Source organism: Mya arenaria, chromosome 15 (assembly GCF_026914265.1).
Source record: "Mya arenaria isolate MELC-2E11 chromosome 15, ASM2691426v1".
Classification (NCBI taxonomy): domain Eukaryota; kingdom Metazoa; phylum Mollusca; class Bivalvia; order Myida; family Myidae; genus Mya; species Mya arenaria.
In genome coordinates, this window is record NC_069136.1 from 35,218,464 (window position 1) to 35,242,102 (window position 23,639).

A 23,639-nucleotide genomic window follows, 5' to 3' on the forward strand; every position below is an offset into this window, starting at 1 on the left:
CTTACAAATCAGTTCTTACACATTATCAACTCCACCATAGTTCGACTCCTCTCAAACGTAAACGATATCGTAGAGTTAGCAGCAGTGACGTCATCGTATGCACCTAAAACTGTATCAACAATCTTTTCAGAAATTATGTTATCCATTGTGCTTTCAAATGTTCTTTAAATGATCTCATCAAATGCAACGGATGTGACGTTCTCGAGTATTTAAGTAATTGTTTCATCGAGCAATACAATAATGATGCCATCGAACACTTCTGTGCTGACTTTATCAGAGCATTTAAACCTAAGATTATATGGGCATAGATGAAAACAAAACAAAATATTGGTCAGCATTTTTTTTTGTTTACTGAGAACGAAGTATTTCTCAAGCATTCCAAATACATTTATTTCAGTAAAATAGCAGTCAGCCGTTATTAATTTGAACCAGGTAAAATGGTATATATAAACAATGTTTGTTGGAAGTTTACACAAGAAAAATGTGAACCACTAAAAGGGTAAACATGAATGCGTCGCATTAAACCTTTGTGTTTCATAAGTGCATATCAAAACCCTTAAACAAGTCCTTAGTAACGACATCAGTTTTCATAATCGTTCGGCAGACATTCAACAAAGGGTCAACATCAAATATTATACGTTTAAATACATGCATGGTAGTTTCCTTCTCTCAAAGAATTGATTATATTGTTTAAAGGCTTTTTGATGTTAAAATGTGTTTTTTTCTGTCTGATATACCCGTCTTGTATTCTCGTTCTATAGAAAATCGATCTATAGAAAATCGATCTCCCGGTGAATATCTATTGAAACGATCTTTTGTCCAACAATGAGCGGTGAAATATTACAATATTTGTAAATAGCGCGAGCATACAATTACGATATTTAAAGCTAAACAGTTTAAAATTGTCTTCCTTGTTCGATTCAAACCCGTTGAAATTTTACATTCAACTTCGAGAATGCAAGAGCTAGTGTTTAATGTGTTTTGAAACTTAACTAAAATTGCATATTCATTTTAAAGCTGTTTTAGTGCTTTTGGTGGATTTAAGACCAGCGAGATGTCTGCTCACAAGGTTTAAATTTACTATAATTCTGTAATTATATATCACTTAATATTTTAAATATTTCATCAATTATTAAAGCATATAATAATAAACTTTTTTTGTCTTAAATGAAATATATTTTCACAATAACAAAGAAGCCTTGAATAAGTCGTTGGATTAATAGCTTATCAACTATTGCTTTAATATCAAAAGATTATTAATACATATACATCACATTCTGGTTTAAATTGCATAAATAAAGAAACCGAGCAGTAATCATACAAAAGAAAAAATATCCAAACATTAAAGCTGCACTCGCACAGATATTCCATTTTTACAACTTTTTTTTTGTCTTGGAAAGAGCTTTTTTTTCGTAACTATCTGCAAACCAACGATATAAGATTACTGACCAAAAAAATCGTAGATTTTTATATTTCTATTCGAAAATTAATGTTTTATGGCTTAAACCGTTACTAACGGAACCATTACTAACGGTTTAAGAAAAATGTATAAAACATCGATTTTTGAACTTAAATATAAAAATCTGCGATACATGTTTGTGCCAGCAGACTTATATAACTGGTTTCAATGGATTTTTGCAAAAATTGGCTCGTTCCAAGACAAAAAATAAAAAAAATAAAATACAACCACATAAAGATATTTCATTTGTGTAGAAGCGGAAATGTGCCATCTTTTATAGGCTAAGAAATATTGTTCATATAATCTTTGTCAATATAGTTATTTAGAAATTAACGTCACTTACTTGTTTGTCGACATTGGTTGTGATCCGTGGTGCCCCTTTTAAGTCACGTGATTCCTCACCCTGCGGTTGGTAGTGCTTTCATCATGGTTGGTAGAAGCGGTTGATAGTATTTTTAAAAGCATTGCATATATGACTTTATTATATGCGTTTGATAGAGGTTTATAGTGAAATGACATGGAAAGTTCATGTTTTCAAACAGAATGCATACGAATTTCGTATCTTTAACCATTTCAAAATTTTACCCACTGCAACTTCAAATTTAAAAGTCAGCGCGCGAAGAGATGGTACATTATATTATTATAAATTTCCGCGACATTAAATTCGAATACAATTGGGCTCCCGTCCAAAAAAATTACGAACAACTTTCACTGTAACATATATCTAGGATTAAGATATATAAAAACATAGTCTTTCTCAATGTAAGGTGGTAATATATTTCGCCGAGGGGAACACCTCAAGTAAATATTTCACTCGTGGCTAAGCAACTTGTAATTTAAAGGGGCTGTACTCTGTATGATAAAATAACGAAAAAAAAGAAAATTGTCGAAAACTGACATAAACTTGGCATCGATGTGTACAATGCAATGAAACTTACTTACTGAAGTACCACATAGTTTACAATATATTTAAGTGTAGCAGTTATTTCGTATTTTTTCATTAAAAAAGATTACTGGGTATGTCTACCAGAAAGAATTCATTCCTTATGCGTGATTGGCTAGTCGGTGTTATCACGTGATATTACCGAGGTAGGTGTATAGCTTAATTATGTCGTCTTATTACAGTAAGCCGTCGTAGCTCAGTGGATATGACGCTGGACTGCAATTTTGGCGACACGGGTTCGAACCCGGTCTCCGACACATTTCTTTTTTTAAATTTTAGTACTTTTTTACAATTATGATATAAAAGCTTAACACATTCTATTAGATAATTGATCGATTCATTATAGAAAAAATCTTTTTTGTTGCCAATCTGGTGTACAGTCCCTTTAAAGCTTTTGGTGCTTGCTCTGGGTAATGTATAACGATCTGACACTTTTCCATTCACATTTTGCAATGGTCTTACAACTGAAATAATACAACTATAGGAAGAAAAAACAAAACGAAATGAATACATACTAAATGTATTGTAAAATAGATCATTTGCATTAAAAACGCATATTCTTAAAAGGATTGACAATAGATGAGAGAACGATAAATGCTGTCGTGAAAGAAGATACCCATTTGGTTTAAAGGGGCATTTAAATGTAAATATGCTATAATTTGATATGAGTGAACCCATCTCTGTATGGATTATATCTGCTCCTTTTAATACTTGTTTTATGAATTCAATTGAATAGTTGATTGTATACCCACATTCAGGAAGTTCAATTTTAGAATTACAAATTTGTTTCAAAAGCCGTTAAATAAAATTAAATTGTATATTTTTCTTAATTTATTTCCAATTTAGTTCTACGGTTTATGTATGTGTGCAATAAAGCTGCAGTTAGCTTTTCAAGCATGTTTTAATTCAGACTGTTAGTAGATTTAATCATATTCTTATAAAAGATCTCAGTTCTGCACCCGAATAATTAATACCACATAGGCAATTAATTTGATTGTGTCTTAAAGCAAATATTGGACAAGGATAAAATTTTAATGGCTCATGTTCAAAACCAATAAGAATACTTTACTCCCGTAGTAACAAAAACTAGTCATAAAATTTGATACATATTTCCCATCAAACTTAACACATACGACATTGTAAAATTTCCACATTTTTTTCGTAAAGGCTTTTACTAGAAGGATTGTTCTACGTACGCACACCTGGATGACCTGGCCGATAAACGTGAAACAGACGTACGCGTACAGTTTGACATATTTAATCGATTTGACAATAGACGTGTGGCTTGAAACCGACTAGAAGCTGTTATCAACAGGAGCACAGACGATATTTCGTTTAACTGATTTATATCAAACAATCTGAATAAAATGCTTCGTACACATACAAAGAAAGGTACATGAAATATACTGTATATATCATTCACATTTGGCTGAAGATTGAGCCAGCGACCGTCCGCAATCGAATTAAACACTCAACCATTCGGCTATTGGGCCGTTACAATAAATTCCAAAAAGCGAGATTTATATGAGCACGATAGAAGAAATTGGGCGAATTGCATTATTTTAGTAAAAAGCAGGATGACGTTCCTATTAATTTTTATGACAATAAACTGTCAACAACAAATCAAACCGAATTTTTGCTAGCAATCCCGTAAATTTCCATTTAACATTCTGCTTCTAAGCTCTATATTTCGCACTACTTTGTGCCGCGGAGTAAAATTGTTGGCGGTAAAGAGTTGCGCAAAGTGCCTGTGAATTTTTCGTAAGCGCGTCAACATTCAATACACTGCTTGGACAGTGAATACAAACAAGCACGACCAGTAAAGAAAAATGAACACAATTGAGAAAAACAAACGTTTTTTCCCCATCATCGCTACAACCTACCCGGTGTATCTATATTATGCTACAATGTACACATGGTGTCTTTTGTTCTGGCTCTGTAGCTCCAAATTAATCATGACATTATGATTCACCTGGCAGAATGCTTACGAAAATAGCGGCTTCAACTCGGTGAACGATTCGATAGCAAGCCAGAGAGACTTCTCCCTGACGACGGATGGAGGTCACCGGTCAGCTTTTAAGGTACGAGGATATATTACTGATCACAATGGTATAGCTTCCGATGGTTTATTCAAATGTTTCATTGAAATGAAATTTTAATGCTTTAAACAATGAAACTATCTCTTTTGATATTTTCCACTCTGCTGGAAATTATCCCGTCCCCTCGTTCAATTCGAACATCAGCACGCACAGGACACACTATCAATGATGTCACTACCGAAATGACATAACATTCGCATACAGTTTGCTCTGTTGTTGATAGAATGCAGTTAACTGTCTCTAATAACACTCAAAGGCATATAATGAAATGAACATATCCCCGGTTTGTTTTTGTTAAAAAAATTTACAGGAGGAAGAGTAATGTTCCCGGTAAACATACTTGCAAAACTTAGCCTTGTTCGAAAAATAAAGACCATTTACTAATGGAAAAAAAATATCCGCGGATTTAAAGGAATATGCAAATGGTAGAGGTAAACGAAATCCGTGGTATTCCACGTTTATACACTTTAACACTTACTTCACATAGCAAAGTTCCTAGCAAAGTAGCTACATCAAGTCATTTCAAATACCAGGTTATCTTTTTTGTTGTCCCTTTTGACACGAACAATGTCGTTTGCCATCTATGCATTGTACGTACAGCAGTTGCCGCATTGTTACACACAGCTTAAACTCCATGGAACACCTAAAACTCAGATAGTTCTGAAGATGGTGAACACAAATAATTGCCATTGCTTTTGTTACCATTAATATATGCTTCGTATTAAAGTTTTATATTGATATTTTGTAACAAGGAAATCAATTTCCATTATCATTAACATCGTACAATAACGTTGTCCGTACCATTCATAATAAAATAAAAACAGAGTTAAGACCTAGTTTCACTAAATTTTTAATGATAAGCTTTTACTTGCACTTACTTATGCTGCAAATAACATACCAATGTAAAATGTATTACAGGAAGTGCCTAACCAACATCTGGATGGTTCTAAAACCGAGGTTTGTTAAATTATATAAAATAATTGCTTTACTTGCTTACTTAAACGTAGTTCAAACGTGATTGTATAAACAGTGTTTTTTTTCATTATTGTTTATCAACCCAAACCACACACAAGCGTTTATTCAGAACAAACATGTTGTATATTTATCAATTGACAATACGCGTATCCATGCGAAACGAATTTTCGAATTTCTCTTTTTTAATTCTTGCTTTAAACAGCAACATGTTCTGTGATGCCCTTTTTATGGTACGTTTATGGTTTACATTACAGTTGATACAAAACAGAATGGTTTAAATGAGAGCTGAATATACATTTTGTCAAGGCTATAACATAAAACGTCCGGTAATGAATATTTTGCTTTACTTACAAACGACCCGTTGTATGAAATATACACTAAAGTCTATACTCCTTCAATAGTAAATAGCTATTATGTTATTGTTTACGCTTTTAGATTTCTGTTTTGTTTTGTAACAAAATACTTCAACACCGGGGTAATAAACGTCAAATGTAGTATTCATGCTTCATGGCTTCGATTACTATCTCGTAACAAAACACTGACTGATAAATTTGAGTAACACACTTGAACGTTTTTGGGGTTTTCTTTTGGACATGTTCAGGAAAGACCCAACGAAGGTCTATAATGCGTAGCGGAGCGAAGATGCACCTTCGTCAGTGCTCTTAGTTCGTATTTAATCATTTTTTTGACATATTCAGGAAGGTATAAGCGAGCGGAACGTTGATGATTACACTTGATTCGATACTCTTATTATGTATTCAAATCATTTAAGGGTACATTGAGAAAAGTGTCTGTGCATGTGTATGGTGCACAGCGGAGCGTTGATTATAACACCTAATTCATTACTATTATTTTGTATTCTAATCATTTCAGGACACGTCCAAGAAAGTGCCTATGCAGATGTATGGTGCACAGCGGAGCGTTGATTCTAACACCTGATTCATTACTATTATTTTGTATTCTAATCATTTCAGGACACGTTCAAGAAAGTGCCTATGCAGATGTATGGTGCGCAGCGGAGCGTTGATTCTAACACCTGATTCATTACTATTATTTTGTATTCTAATCATTTCAAGACACGTTCAAGAAAGTGCCTATGCAGATGTATGGTGCACAGCGGAACGTAGATACTAACACCTGATTCATTATTATTATTTTGTATTCTAATCATTTCAGGACACGTTCCAGAAAGTGCCTATGCATGTGGTTGGTACACAGCGGAACGTGGATACTAACACCTGATTCATTACTATTTTTTTGTATTTTTAATCATTTCAGGACACATTCAAGAAAGTACCTGTGCAGGTGTATGGAGCGCAGCGGAACGTTGATACACCTGATTCAGTAATTTTGTTTTACTATCATCTTGATGGACAACACTTTGGTTTTGAAAACTTGTATCACTACATGTACATACCTATCTAAAACCAGTTAGCCACTGTTATTGCAAACGTTATCAAACATATAATTTTTATATATTATATGATGCCTAAAGTTAGCTTTTATTGATGTTGTTGCATACCGGTACACACTATAATTATGATACACAATATATGGTAAAAGAAACAACTAAAAACAGAAACGGTTCACTGAAACGTCGTTTAAAGCTGCTCTCTCACAGATATACCGTTTTAACACCTTTATTATTTACTTTGTCTTGGAAACAGCAATTTTTTGCGTGAATATCTGTATACCAATGATAAAAGATTGCTGACAAAATATAAGATCGCAGATTCTTAGATTCTTATATTTCCGTTCGAAAATTAATGTTTTATGTCCTAAACCGCTTCCTACGGTTTAAGAAAAATGCATAAAACATCTATTTTTGAACATAAATATAAATATCTGCGATCTATTTTTTTGTCAGCAATCTTTTATAACTGGCTTGCGTGCATTTTCGCAAAAATTGGCTCGTTCCAAGACAAAAAAAAAGTTGTGAAAACGTTCAATCTGTGAGAGTGCAGCTTTAAGATCATACGAAGGGTTATGGCCACGAGTCTTTCTTACATCGATAATGGACCTTTCCCAAAATGTCACATAATAAAAAGATTAATACAGTCAAAGCTACTTTGTCACATAAGCAATGAAAATATGATATTTATATTGTGTAACCCTGTGAAATAAACAAAAAACTTTACAAAGCAGTAATTGAAACAACTTTGCATATCAATAAACTACATTATCACAAAAGCTATCAAAAAGATGATAGTTAGATTGTGTTCTTTAACCCTGAGAAATAACCAAGAAACTTTGCAAAGGAGTAACTGAAACTACATTGCATATCAATAAACTACATTGTCACAAAAGCTATCAAAAAAGATGATAGTTAGATTGTGTTCTTTAACCCTGAGAAATAACTATGAACTTTACAAAGCAGTAATTGAAAATACATTGCAGATCAAAAGACAACTTTGTCAAACAATGCTTTGAGATTTTTTTTATTTATATTGTGTTCTATAACCCCGAGAAATAACTGTATGTAAACTTTACAAAGGTTTTATTGAAACGTAATATTGCTTACAATGTATAAACATGTCAAGTCTTAAATAACCGTTTTTCTACCCAAGGTGGCCAGCAATCCCAAGCGCCTAATTTGGTCGACGGGAGGAGGAAGCAGCCCACAGCATAATATAGATGCGACAAACCTACAACAGGTCTGTTGACAGTGTGTGTATACCACGGGATAAATTGCGTCATCAGTGTGTGTATACCACGTGATAAATTGCGTCATCAGTGTGTGTATACCACGTGATAAATTGTGTCATAAATGCTACGTCGGAAGGAAATATTTTGTTTCGAATGAAGACGAAAAACAAAGATAACTTCACTATTTCTTCACCATTTTAGATGAAACATAGCGCTGTCTTCTTTTTATGCAAAATGTTGCCTTCTGACGTAGCATATATGACGTAAATTATCACGTGGTATACACACACAGGTTAATTTATACCAATTTATTTCAGCTCGATTGTCGAGAAATCTTATAACATATTTTAATCTCTCTCTTGATATTGTTCATTGTACAAATTACGGGATGTACCAAAATACACGTGTTTAATTTTTGATAAATGTAACCGATGGATTTACTCGGTCAAATATCGCCATGAACAGTTAGGCATAATCTTGAGTTAGAACTAGAGGTATAAAGATAGCAGTCTTGGTTTATTTCAACCTTATCATGTTTCCTGCTTGTTACATAGTTTCATTTGAAGCAAATATGCTTTAAAGGCAGGAAACCTTACTTATTTAAATTATTCGTTCATGGAGCAGATACATTTAATTAAGGATTGATTCCTATTTTGTGTGCGTTTATGCAGTATGAACGCTCGGCCGCGATTTTGCGTATGCATAAACCGCGCTAGATAATAAGAATCAATACTTCTATTAACATTTTCCCTTTTCCCTGTTTAAGAATAAGCCTTTAATTACAACAAAGGGTAACAAAACGTGAAGAGCGAATGTAAATGGTAAGTGCACTTGTCGCCCTTGGTATAATAGCTGTGGGTTCTTTTTATCCTCCGTATAATAAATAGTCCATAAATAATTGCAGAAATAAATAAATAATCAAATATTTTTTTCAATCATTTGGTCGTTTTGTATGTGGAGGTAATAATGATTTTTGTTGTAATATGTTCATTTTAATCAACGTTCGATACATTTTAAGTGATGGTTTACTTATGCTTGACCCATGTGAGTGGGCATTAACACGTGGTCATGGTGATTTAATGGATAACTTCCAGTTCAAGGTAATAATAGCGTCATAATTTCATTTTTTTGTTGTCTTTTAACTTTCGCAAAGATATTGAAGTGTTGTGATAAGCTAGTCTTCTCGAATTGTCAATATTAAGACGTTTGTTCGAACTCACGAAAATACATGACACTTGGGCAGTCTCCAATCATTTCATGTATTTAAATGTAGACGAAGATATCGCCTAATTATATCGTTAAAATGGATCATACATTTTTCCTTAAAAGAAATCGCCGAACTCAGATTCATCAGCCATGTTTGTATTGACAGTTGTTGCAGATGTACCATGATAGTAAAACTGTGTCAATTTTAATTTGTTTTTATGATTTATTCAATGCGTGTTCTTTTGTTATCAAATACAAAATAAAACATTTTCCAAATGATATTTCTAGAAAATAATGTCTTTCATTTAAATTCTTCGTAGAACATCAAAAGAAACATGTAAACAAGCCGGCATTCAACAGAATGTGTGCCCTGCTATAGTTAGCAATAAAGTAGATTGAAGTAAGATCACTACGTGATTCACCAGCGCCCAATCAGATCCTTGCTTTGTTGCCAGACTCCGCCTACAGAAGTCACGAAAGGTCGACCGGTTCATGCAAAATGAAATCAATTCTTATCGTTCAGAAAATCAAGTACGGATGTAAATATAATACAATTACCAACATAAACCACACGATGAAAATTGTTCATGTAAAATATATGCGGTTTTCAACGTAGTAATATATATTGAGCTTCATGCTTTTAGAACGCTTAGTGTTGTTAAAAGGTCACTTATATGATATGATAGCTGCATGAGTGCAATACATCAGCATTGGAAATGGTTACCAATAAAGGTCAAGTTTATAAAAGTACAAGTTAAAGCTGCACTCTCACAGATTGAACGTTTTGACAACTTTTTTTGTCTTGGAATGAGCCGATGTTTTTGAAAATGCATGGAAACCAGTTATATAAGACTGATGACAAAATTAGAATGCAGATTTAAATATATAAGTTCAAAAATTGATGTTTAATGCATTTTTCTTAAACCGTTAGGAAAGATTTAAGCCATAAAACATTAATTTTCAAACGGAAATATGAAAATCTGCTATGTGATCTTTTGTCAGCAATATTTTATCAATGGTTTGCTGATATTTAGGCAAAAATTTGCTCTTTCAAAGACAAAAAAATAAAAACGTTGTAAAAACGGTGTATCTGTGAGAGTGCAGCTCTTTAAAGTTTAACTCCAACAATCGCTCGACTTCGTTAACCAAGGTCCCCTTTTTCAGTGTTGACATTAAGATTTGGATCGCTTCATCGCATTCGCCACCTGTACTTGTTCTAACTATATCGATTGAGATTCCTTGAGCATGACACGCATCCATTACATTCTATGACTTATTGTTTTCTAATAACATCGTAAATTTTATATGACGTTTCAGATACTAGCAAATAACTCGAAGCATCAGTTTGCCTACTTGTAATTCGAAGGCTTTAAGTAAATCCTATTGTTTAAATGCTATATTTGCAGAATCAAAATGCACTTAAATATGTATGTTACCATAAAAAGTGACCGGTTCTCAGATAAGTTTGCGACTTTTTGCGATCTTTTCCATTTTGACAAAAATGCCTATAATAAACATAGCGCTTTTTGAAATTATGGACGCCATCTTGATTATGCATCACGCTTTTCAAATGAAATAATCTTAATGTTTTAACGTCAAGTATATGGGAAAGTCTCCTTAACGCTATATTCGAAATAACAACCGTTAACTAACTTAATCTAGCTATAAACTGAACGGTATACCATGTACTATGACATGTCTGCATAATGGAATCATCGAGCGCCAGAAATTTCGAATGATATAAATTCGTCTTGAGTAAATTATTTTCTGAAAGACGTCTTAGAAACAGCATATGTTAACTTTGGACATTTAGACATTTATCGATTATAAACAGAAAGTATTGTTTTTAAATACAGATTAACATGAAACAGTTCCCATTCTCAACTCGAAAAAAGAAAGAAAATCCGGACAGTGTTTTGGACAGTAAATAAACAACTTAAAAACATTTTGATAGAATCTGTGTAATGGCTTGGATTTCTGATATAATCCTGGAAAACCAACTTGAATGAACTAAACACACAATAACTATATTCCAGCTGGGGAGATTTTTTGCATAGTGTCGATTTGATAACAAATATTTTCTTATTGACAAGAATTAACTGAACATTCTAACATCAGCGTCCAGATCCACAAAAAAATGCTCGAAAGTGTATATTATCTTTTCAGTACATTTCCATTAACAAAAACACATACATATGAAATACGTGAATGATTTTACTGCTTGCCATTGTGCAATTATCCATCTCGTCCTCTGTCCCTCGGGTCCCCCACCCTCAGACCATTATTGACATATTTGTGGGTTAATTGTTTGCCGAGCAGTAACCAGTAATTAACCTCTAAATAATATCCACACAATAACACATTAAAGTGAGGTTTATGCATGTGGTTAGTATTTTATAACAACTCCTTTTCCAGCAATACAACAAAAATGGGGCAAAGAGCATGCGCGATCTTTACAGCGAGAGTAGAGCGAAACAGGAACCAGGATACGAAGACCTTGCATTTGGGGTATCACGTTGTTTTCATGATTCTGGCTTTATATTATCACAATTATATCAAAATAAATATTTTAAAATATCCAAAAATATTTTTTCTTAACAATGTTTGATAGACATTGATAGACTAATACCATTTTTTTAACCAATTCAGTTCTTTTGTTGACTAAATGTTATTCAACATAATATGAAGTCAACCTAATTATCATTATGACGAGAAACAATCAATCTTTAACCACTGAATATTAGTAATGCTTTGCCACGTAACAGTATGATATATACAAGCACATGGTTATCTTTGAAATATATTTCCAGCAAAATGACAGCAAGCAGGGAGCAAGGAGCATGCGTGAAGTTTACGGCGGGAATGAAAAGAAACAGGGACCAGGATACGAACATCTTACATTTGAGGTTACAAGCTGTTTCAATGAATCTGGCTGTCCATTTTTGTACATAATACATTATCCCCCAACCCCGCCTCTCCCCCTGAAAAAATAATAAAAAATAAATAAAAATAAATTATGTTGGCATTTCTTTAATGAACTTTAATATGGTAGTAAGTTTTGTGTAAATTAAGCTATTTGTTGGCTAAATATTCAAAAGCATAGCATAGAAGTAACTTAATTATAACTGTTATCACATGATACGTGGAACTTAGAGAAGGTATATCATTTTATGTTTGACAATAATACATAAAAAACGTCTTTTCCACCACAGTTTCCCTCAAAAGACTTAAGAAGGAATAAAAAAGAAAGGACAAGTTCGTGTGATGTAAGTTTTGTAAACCATAGGGAAACACTTAAAATAAATTGTCATTAACTTCACGTAAGTGTAACATAATGTAATACCATATCCATTCAGCTGTCAATGGAAATCTCTCTAAACTCGTATACGTTGCTTCTTTATTGCTTAGAATATCGCAACTATATTTTATAATCAACACTAGGGTCTGTGAGTATACGCATGGTAATAGTCTTTGGCCCAAAATATCCGATATTTATGTTTTCTTCGGGTTCACCAATTAACATATTAAATAAGATTTACCATATCTAATACAATTGTTTTAATTTACCAAAAAGGATTAATAAATGTCGAAAAGAATGGTTCATATGAAGGATACTGTGTTTCATTTGAAGGAAAGGTGCAGAAAACACGGTATTTCTTCATTATGAGACAACAGTAGATGACAGTAAATCTTTTAGCATTCACCAATGATTTAAAAGTTTCGCTTTTTAACCTAGCAAATACACGGTTACAATCTTGTTATCAGTAATTAGTATTTTCCATAAATGCATTATTTAGTAACATGTTGAAGGTTTATCACACAAAATTTATGTTTGTTATACATGTGAATTTATTGATTTTGAATAAGAATGTCACGGTAAGTTATGGCAGCTATGCTGTGATAAAAATGTAAAGCTCTGACCATAATTGTCGTTGTTTTACAGCTTACAGCTTTTCGTTTTGTTCATTCTTTCAGAAAGTTTGTTGCCTGAAGTGTGGGGTATTTATATCATGCGTGTGTGTTCTCATCGCGGCTATAGTCATGCTGGTTTATTTCAAGAGCAACTCCAGCGGAGACGCAGGTTAGTAATATCCAGCTGTTGATATATTTTAATAGTATAATTATCAAACTGTTGATAGATTTTACAGATAAATTGTTGATATATTTCCAGGTTATGCCTACTATGACAGTTGACATATGTTATGGAATAATCCAAATATTGATTTACTGAATGTGTGAGAGATAGCATCTTGATAAAGAAGTATTATTTATACGTCATGTTTAATCTAAATATGACAAAAATATCCCGTTGGAATAATGTTTTTATTTTTCTATTTGTCACTGCCTTTAAATATTTATTTCCATTTCTCTTTAGACAAGCTCGGTAGTGTATATACGACCAAAAGTCCCATAACTACAGCCAAACCTGTTGGTATGTAACATAATGATTATCTGTGACGTTTCTTATTTGTATTCATTCGTTGTAATCCTTGTAGTGAGAACACTTAGCATTTGATGTTTATATTCATAGGAAATTAAAGCTGCTTACCTTTTGCCATATGAAGGACTTCATTACTATGAATAGTAATAATATACGAAAAAAGTACAGGACCAAGGTCGACGGTAAAAACAAAACAAATATGAATCCGCTTTAGACTAACAAGTTAATGATTCAAACGACTCTGAACGAGAGACACATAAGTGCAAACACACACGTATGCATATCACAAACAGACAACACACGCATCGGAATACAGTGTGTGTATATCACGTGATAAATTACGTCATATATGCTACGTTGGAAGGCAATATTTTGCTTAAAAGAAGACTTAAATCAAAGATAGCTTTTCTTTGACTACATCATTTCAAATAAAACAAAGGGCTTAAAGAGACCCGTTTTCGTCCTATTACCGAAGTTTGATAAGGTCATTAGTTTCATCAAACACTTCGATAAACCTGTTCCCAAAAATATGTTTTGACAGTGCTCCTTCTGACAGCTATATTGTGAGAAGGTTTGTCAAAGTGTTTTTAGAAACTAAACTCTTAAACAAACTCTGGTAAAAAAACCGAAGGCGTGGCTCCGTAAGAGGCATAGACTGCGCTATGTTTCATCTAAAATGGTGAAGAAATAGTGCAGTTATCTTTGTTTAAAGTCTTTATTTTAAGCAAAATATTGCCTTCCGACGTAGCATTTATGACGCAATTTATCATGTGGTATACACACACTGAAATAGATTTACCAATATATATATAGGGATTACCGACTATCGACGGTCAGAGTGATTCAAGTTCATTGGAACACTAGTCTTCTTGAGGTTTTAACTAGTTTATACCATAACCCAATACTTGTTTTAAAATTTTAAAATTATCCATCAATACGAAATTAAAATTATAGGACTAATAAGAGCAAGCAATAATTTGGTCATATCTATAAATAACCTGTAATTGTATGTTTACTAATTTCAGTAACAACGCCTTCGATCGGTAAGTAACACTTAAGAATAATGTTATTATAATATTAAAAAAATACGTACTATTATGTTATACATGTATATTAAATACAACATATAGTTGATAAAAAATGAAACATGTTTTTAAAATAATGAATAACGATTTGTGGTATTGTTTGTCATCTGTCCAGTGTTAATTAAATGAATTAATGAACTGAAGTTTTGCCTGTGTTTCTTTTTTGAATAGCAACCTGTGAACCATTACCGGTTAACTTACAAGATAAGATGGAAATTCGTTGTTTGGACCTCACGTACATTGATCGTATACACACAGTCGTGGTTAAGCCCCCGCCATACATGAACGAAGGACGAAATATCACAATGGCCATAGGAGAAACAGTAAGCACAGGAAGCATGACTCTGAAATATTTAATCGTTTTCCACAGCATATTCTTGTTCAGTATCGATATTTTTTCCGTTTTGTAGTCAGTTGTGAAGAACATATTTTTCAAGTGTGTGTTTCAATATTCAGTTCAAACCCTTTAAAGCGTTTTAAAAAACATCAACTTAAACACCATTATTACAATAACATTCTTACAAAAAGCTTAATAAAATAATGTTTAAAAAATTCGTAGCTCCCCTACCAGTGTTTGATACGAATGTTACCCTTTGGCCAAACAAGCACGTTTTTGGCCTTACCAAAGACAATAAACTCCTTTGGCGCTTAAAAATCGAGTTTAGTTTGGTAACAGAAGATACACGAGGTGCCAAGAAGACGTATTCCGTCGATAGCTATACAATATGTTAAAGACTATCACAACATGGAAACCCGAGTTTGACATTACAAGAGTAAAGATATTTATGGACACAACACTCTCATTATGTTGAGACATACGTTGATTGCTATTCAATATGTTTTAGAACACCACATCATGGAAACTATTGTTTGACAAAGCAATAGTACGAGGAGTGATCGCGAAGTTCGTGTAAATGTATTGTAATTTTTGCTCTATCGTAAAGAAGTAAACGAAAAATACACCACAATAATGTTTAATGAATTACAATACTCCATGATAAATATTACACGAATCCATTTAAAAGTTTGAAAGTTATATTAATTACAACACAGTCACTATGCATCACTTGACGCACGCTGGAATAGTAAACGACGTCAATTAACGTCACACGTCATCCATGTTCAATGAACGGCGCACTTTTTCTACGTAGTCACCGCGCAAGGCTACACATTTCTGATGTCTGGCAATCCACTTGTTAAATGTCTCCCGGTACCAGTCTGTGTCAAGTTGTGAAACTTTTCGACGGGTTGCCAGTGTTAAATCAGCAACGTCCTGGAAGCGCTGTCCACGGAGGGAACTCTTTATCTCGGGAAAGGTCCTGAAATCCATGGGTGCTAAGTCAGGGCTGTAGGGAGGGTGTTCTAATACTTCAAATCCCAGTAATGTAATCTCTAGCTGTGTAGAGTTTGCCCTATGTGCAGGAGCATTATCCTGGTGCAGGATAATCCGATCAAAGTCCAAAGCCGGCTGTTTCCTCTAAAGAGCATTGACGAGATCCCTTTTCAATACCTGAAAATCAACGTGTTTCAGTTAGCAATGCTAGCGGTTGGTGTTTTAATGCAAGAAAGGATTGTAATTTAAAATTAATAATTGCCATATTTTTATATATAAATATTTTTTTTTATTTTTTTGTAGTGTATAATTATTATATATTTATTAGTTACATCCATGGGTTGCATAGATATTTACCGTTGAGTAATAGTCAGCATTCACCGTCCTTCCATCTTTCACTCTGTGCGGAAGTATCATCCTGTAGCGATCCATGAAGAAGATGAACATCTCTTTTCCGCAGCTCCTTTGCACCCGAGCTTTTTTTGGTTGCGGTGTTCTTGGTGTTTTCCACACCGACGATTGGGCCTTCGTCTCCAGATCATAGTGATGAAGCCAAGTGTCGTCTGTTGTTACTATTCTATCAAGGAATTCGTCACATTCGGCTGCGTACCGATCCAAAAATGCAGCTGAATACCTTGCACGCGTCTCCTTTTCTTCGTCCGACAGCAACTTCGGGACCCAGCGCGCACTGACTTTCGACATACCTAACTCTTTACGGACGCAACATTCTTAATATGTAAGGACATACGTCGATAGTTAAACACTATTTTTAAGACAACCACATCATGGCAACCCGAGTTTGATATAAAATGCATGGACACAACACTCACAATATGTTAGTACATACGTTAATGGCCATTAAATGTTTCAGAACAACACCTCCTGGATACCTGAGATTGACATCGCGAAGGATTTGTTTATGGTCCACGGACCAGATGCCACATGCAGCTCCAGTGGAATCTATACTCTGTATTTCTACAAAGATGACGGCGATGTTTTGTTTTACACACGCAACTTGAACGTTACTGTGATAAGTATGTGCTCGTCGTTTTTTGTCTCAATTATTACAGCTTAATTTCGTATTTTTATAGTTCACTATCCTACTGCAGTACATTTACATAAGACGCACTCTTACTCCCAAACAATATGTACCACAATTAGTATTCCGTAAAGATGAATAATTTTTGAAAATGGTTAAATAATTCTTACGAAGGATACCGTGTTTAATTTGAAAGAAATGTGCAGAAAACACTTTAGTTCTACCTTGATCACTGTAAATTCTTTAGGACTCACCAGTCATTTAATATTTGTGCGTTTTCAGCTATTAAAAACACGGTTACAATCTTGTTATCAGTAATTAATATTTTCCATAAATGCAATATTACGTAAGTAGTTTATCATTCAAAATTGATGTTTAATATACATGTGTATGTATTGATTTTATATACAAGCCTCACTTGAAATTTGATATAACGTCAATTTAATTTTGTATATACCATCTAAAGAGAACTGACATTTCGTCTGTCGTTATTGATTACATAATTAGTATATACTGGTAATCATGTTTACTTCATTCCGGTTTATTATAAGAAATACTTTATAGAAATGAATATCTAATATTATGCTACGTGTCCAAATAGAAATGCATACATATAACAGACGCGAAGAGGAGCCTCATTTACTAGTAAAAGTAAAACTAAAACATGTACAATATGTTTCATTTATTCACTCTTTTTCATTTATACATTTTTTCTATGATATTAAATACTATACTTTCACATGTTATTGATAATTGGGTATGTGTAGGGATAGGTTTTGGAGATCTTATACACAGTCTAATTTATTTGAAGGTGAGGTAAAGAGGGTGAATATATCCCTGTCCCAGCAAATAACGACGGACAACACAACCGACTTCACCATTGGTTGCTCGACAAATTCTGGCTGTGAACAGTCGTTTGTAGACTTCTTTGCAGAAATCAACAAGGAGGAGCAGTATCTCAGAGGTTCGGGAATTTAATCTCTGTCTACAGATGTGCATTAATGCTTGATAAAATTGTAGAAAAAAGTTTAAATTGGCAGTCTTCCATCGTGGTATTGTTTTTACTACAAAGCGATTTGAAGATGGCGCGACATAATGTGTTTCGTTATTTATTACATTACTATGATGTGCAAATATATTTCACAACTTCCGTTTTTAAGGAGAACCAGTTTGAACAAATTACTTCGTTCTACTTTTAATCGGATAATAATGCATGCGTATAAATTACATGCAGGCGCGTACCATCCTTTACGCTAGTACGCGGCTAAGTCCACATGATTCTGACAAAAAAATCAAAAACATCAGCCAAAGCTACAGTATGCATACTTGACTACATGATTCTAAAACTTTTCCAGTACTAAATAAAGCACCTCAAAACGTCAGAATGCACCATATTACAGCATGGTTTTCAAAATTTTCCGATGTATCCCCTAGAACAATAATGCTACCATATGCATAAAGGGCTAGATACGATTCTGAAATATCCGCCATGTCACAAATTTATCAATTGTTGTCAAAGTAATACACCATGTGTTATTATTCGTTTTTACAATCGGATGGTTGATGGGCAACCCGCACATTGTTGATTGCAACAAAGGACTATTCGAATATATACTTCTCCTTATTGTTAAATATACATGTCTTTGTGATTCAAAACATCAGAGTGTTTTTACAGGTGTTAATTTCACGTGCACAATAACGTACAACGATTACGACGGATACAGCGTCTCTTGTATCGGGGTTATCCCGGAATTCCTCCTCGCGCAGTTTGAGCGGATCACGTGCAAGCCAAGGTCAAGGCTCCTCGATGACCTGGATGAGGACGAGCTAACAAAATTAGAGCAGGAGTTTGAGCTGAAAGAATGCGACCTCCTAACGCGTGAGTAATTAGGTCATCAGTTATTTTTTTCGATTTTTAACCGAAAGAGTGCCGGAAGAATACAAAACAAAACTAAAATTTATGTCTTAATAATATTACAGATACATTATTTTACGTGAGTGTACGACTTCATGTAGTAGTTTATGCGGCTTTAGAGTTAGTCCCTACAGCATGGTGTAATATCGTGTTTATAACCGAACCATTTAGAGCTGTAATTGCCTTTCTTGCGTATATAAAGTTTGATATCAGATAACGTTTCTGGTTGCAGGCTTACTTGAGATATATAGATGTTACTTCCCTGAAATACGTATCATTTTTCGTAGTCTATTTCCATTGTGGTTTTACATTTACAGACTGTGGTTACGAGTGCACAAAAGATATTGAGGATTATTTTGCCGTGGACAGTTACCGGTGTGACATATTCCATCGGTGTGTGGGCAGACGCGTGTACACCTCCTACTGCTCTCCAGGTACATTCTTCGACCCGCGACCCGAAAATTGCGCGTGCAAGCACAGACAGGAGGTCACGTGGTGCCGGCAAGATGGCGCCATCAGCCCGGACAGCCCCGTGCCAAAAGAGACATGTGCTAACCAGATGATACCAAGAAAATAGATATCCAAGTTTAGTTTAACGAAATCTCGTTTTTGTGACTGTTTTGACATTTTCACTTTTGTCTTAAGAAGTGAGGCATTTTAATAACGATCACCTATTCGTACTGACTTTTGCAATGTGAAAAAATGTATATGCTTATGAAACTGTATTTATCATATTACCAATAACTTGATGTTATGGTGTGTTTTATCTCGGTGCCTGTTTGATGCATTTCCTCTAGTGACTTGATATTGGATCTTGATTGCTTGGCTTGTCCCTGTAGTTTCTATAATATTATGGTCTAATTCAATTTAGGATACATAATGTTTATTCATTTGCAGGAGTTTTAAACCATTCAATGTCTACTATTTTTATTATATTGATTGCCCTTTATTTTCAAAAAAAAATTGGCATCGGCTTATTAATAAGCAGTTTTATTAAAAAAATATATATTTGTTGCTACACATTCAAATACCGTATCGATGATTTATAATCTGATTACTGAAAAATCGATTACTTTTTACATTCTCTTGCTTCGAAACCCAAATCCTGTGATCGTAGGGCCAAGGATTGGTAGAAAGCTCAAGTTATTTTTAACTCCGGTTAAACCACGCGGCGATCCCCCACTACTCAACCAACTAAATGGTGTGTGCAGACGACCAAGGCAAGGCTGATGTCCTCAATGCTGTTTTTTTACAGACCAACGATGAAGATTCAAGACAATTTTTACATTAACTTTATTTAATTACTGACGATGACAAATTTGATTCGATTGTATTTATACCCTCTAAAGTAAAAGAAAGTATAGGTAGTCTCTCGGCTGGTTCAAAATCTGGTTAAGACGGCATTGATGATCCGTGTCCAACACGCATACCGGATCAGCAAGGATCAACACGGTGCCGCTACAGAAACCACACCGGACACCACGGCAATTTTTAATACTAGTAGTTTCAAATTGCCAGGATAAGTATCCGGAACCATCCAGGACCATCCCGGATCACCCAAGACTGTCTCGGATAAGCCCCGACCCAACGCAGACCTAAAATGGATCTGATACAGGATCGACCAGAGTTCTTTGCGGGACGATCCGGGAAGTTACGGGAGGTCGGTGGGACTGGGACTTTATTAAAAGTCGGATAAACAAAAACAAAAAAAATATGTTTTATTACGGAAAACCTCGTTTACAGGTCAGTCACATTTGCTTACGAAACAACGAATGCAGTTTAATGAGCCATAATCTTTTTGTTTATAATACTGTTTCCTCATCCCTCTGCTCGTGTGAAAATCAGGAGATAACGTATCATTATCTTCTTATCTGTCCTTATACTGATCAAAGGAGACCTATGCTTAACTCGGTGGAAGCTTTGACTGACGTAACGCTTCGCAATTTATTACATGGTTATGCCCATGACAACAAGATATGATAGCGAGTGATCAGTCACATCCAACTACTCATAATTATATATCCCACCCGCATCCTTTTATTTTCTTCTTTTTTTAGACATGTTGAACTCAGAATAATCAATCGTTTCTCAAAAATGCGAATAGTTGGCACTGGAGGTATGTTATTTAAACCAACTAGCCACCCCTTTTTCTTTCTCATCTACTTTAACGGAACTTCTGGTTTTTCAATGTACATTTTGATCTTGAACATAATCAAGGACATGTATTCGATTCATGCAAGTAAATAAAGACTACCTTAACATGTTTATAACACAAGTTTGATTTACTATAAAATACTGTCTTGAAAGTGTCTGTAAATAATTTTCCTTAAAATATTAATTAAAAATCATATTAAAAAATTAAATTAAAAACTATTATTTTTAAAATTTAATGCCTTTTCTACCTATATACAAGGTCACGTGATAAACACGTTCAGGGTCAAGCGCTGCTTTAAAGTGTCTGCTATGGGCTGCTTTCGGCAAAGCCCCTATACATGAAAACAGTTGCTGTATTTCAAAGTTGTTTATGACTACTAGTAAACAACATTAAGGTTTCCGATTTCTTTTGAAATCCACGCATAACCAAAGTAGTTTTTTTTAAAAAAATGAATGGATACTATATCAAAATAAATTGTAAAAGGTTCTATCAGATCAAACTCAGCACATCGGCTACTTCTTTTTGCCGTAGAATACACTGCCCTCAAGAATATCCCGTGATGATAATTAAAATCACGTGACGTCATTCGAAATTTTAACGTTGAAAACAACGTTTTTTAATGGGACTTTAATAAAATATAGCATTCATAAGTGTAATAATATAAGTATCTATCATGTGTTTCCGGTACGGATAGAAAAATCCGACCCGAGGGCACGTGCGTAAGCCGGTAACCAGGCTTGCCGAGTTAACGGCCACGCAGCGTGCCCGAGGGTCGGATTTTTTATCCGGACCGGAAACACATGATTGATATTTTTTCTTGCATACCTTAATTTATCAATTTGTGGAAAAAATGACGTAGAAAACGAACTTTTGTACAATTACACCAAAAAGCGCGTGCGACGTTGTTTACTGACGTCATAGAGCGCAGTAATTTTAAATAACTAAAAATAGCTTTTTTTACGATTATTTATTATCAATTTTAATTAAAACTAAAAGTCTTGCAAACATATATGTTTGATTGCGCTTTATTGAAACGGCATTATATATTTTTCATAAACCATACAATAAATGAAATAAGATAGACAGACAGACAGACAGTTACATATGATAGCTTGTTTCTGCTCTTCAATTGAAATCACTACTCAGGCAATTGCCTCATGATGTGTATTCTAGCAAAAGATAAGAACAAAAACTGAAATGAGCATGTGGGATGAAAAAATATATAGATCGGCATTAAAAAATGGTGTCGGTCGATTTAGATGCAACGCCTTTCTCTCGTACGCCGAATGATGATCAATTTAATAATGACAATGACGATAGTGAATATCACGACTAAAACATGCCGGTGCACCTGTTACGTTGTAAACTGACCCCCATAGAATACTGACCACCGGTCATTACTCTATGTAGGATAATGACCCCTAAATAATGACCCCCCGATTTTATCTATACACTATTGACCCCCACCTAACCTATTACTAACATACTCTATATCGTCACTGTCGTGTTTCTATTGCTTATATTTGTATTTGTTGTTGTTGTTACTGCTGCTGCTGTTGTTGTTGCTGCTGCTGTTGCTGCTGCTGCGTCTACTGCTGACACAACAGCAGTATAACTTAGAGGCCCCGCTAAGAAATAAGCGTACATCTATCGAAAATGAAATTTAAAATGGTTTTCATTTGAATTATCATTATTGTACTAAAAGAGAAGTACTACAATAATAGAAGATATACATAAGTCGTTTTAAGGTTACTGTAGAAATAGAGAGAACCGATACCACCGATAATCGGAACTAGCAATAAAGATTAACTTTGCTTTAATTTTCAACGATAATGCTTTAGTTCAATAAGGTGATGCAAGCTAGCTGTATTTTTTATTTGCTGTAACAATTATACTAATAAAAACGCATTTTAATGCTAAAAATAATTTTTAAAGTTCTCGAAAAATCGAAGGCTCAGCAGCTTTAAGCTTATCTGATAATTTTCTTACAGATGACAGTGTCATTAATAGGCACTCCCTAGACATGACCCTGTAAGCGACGTTATCCGATGGTTTACAATATATTGTAAAGATTGCTATTTAAATTACCAAATTTTATAAATTCCGCAAGGTTACTGCTTCATTGGCTTCCGACCAGGACCCGTATCCATAATCATACCCAAGTAAAACAAAAATCCTACGTAAGGCTTTATTTATAAATAATTATGGAACGCCGGCGCTGTCTTTCGTAGTCCAAAAACTTTATTATTGTGTTTGTTTCTTATTACATTATGTACCAAGTGCTTTACATGATGTACAAACATAGTTATGTTATGTCAGTTTATCTTTATATGTTGTGGTTTT

General features: G+C 34.1%; 1 protein-coding gene across 2 annotated transcripts; it reads left to right on the plus strand.

Moving 5' to 3' along the window:
- Positions 1–870: 870 nt before the first annotated feature.
- LOC128218779 (uncharacterized) lies at positions 871–20,155 on the plus strand. Of its 2 annotated transcripts, XM_052926468.1 has the most exons (16): positions 872–1,069; positions 4,382–4,483; positions 5,420–5,458; positions 6,755–6,820; positions 8,044–8,130; positions 11,744–11,836; positions 12,139–12,234; positions 12,541–12,594; positions 13,304–13,409; positions 13,704–13,760; positions 14,795–14,812; positions 15,026–15,177; positions 17,059–17,221; positions 18,038–18,190; positions 18,902–19,105; positions 19,459–20,155. In XM_052926468.1, the coding sequence occupies exons 1-16, from the start codon at positions 1,055–1,057 to the stop codon at positions 19,716–19,718; spliced, it is 1,665 nt and encodes a 554-aa protein (XP_052782428.1). In that variant the 5' UTR covers positions 872–1,054; the 3' UTR covers positions 19,719–20,155. The 2 variants fall into 2 exon arrangements, with proteins under 2 accessions (XP_052782429.1, XP_052782428.1); XM_052926469.1 differs by lacking the exon at positions 5,420–5,458 and having other exon boundaries at positions 871–1,069.
- The last annotated feature ends 3,484 nt before the right edge of the window (positions 20,156–23,639 follow it).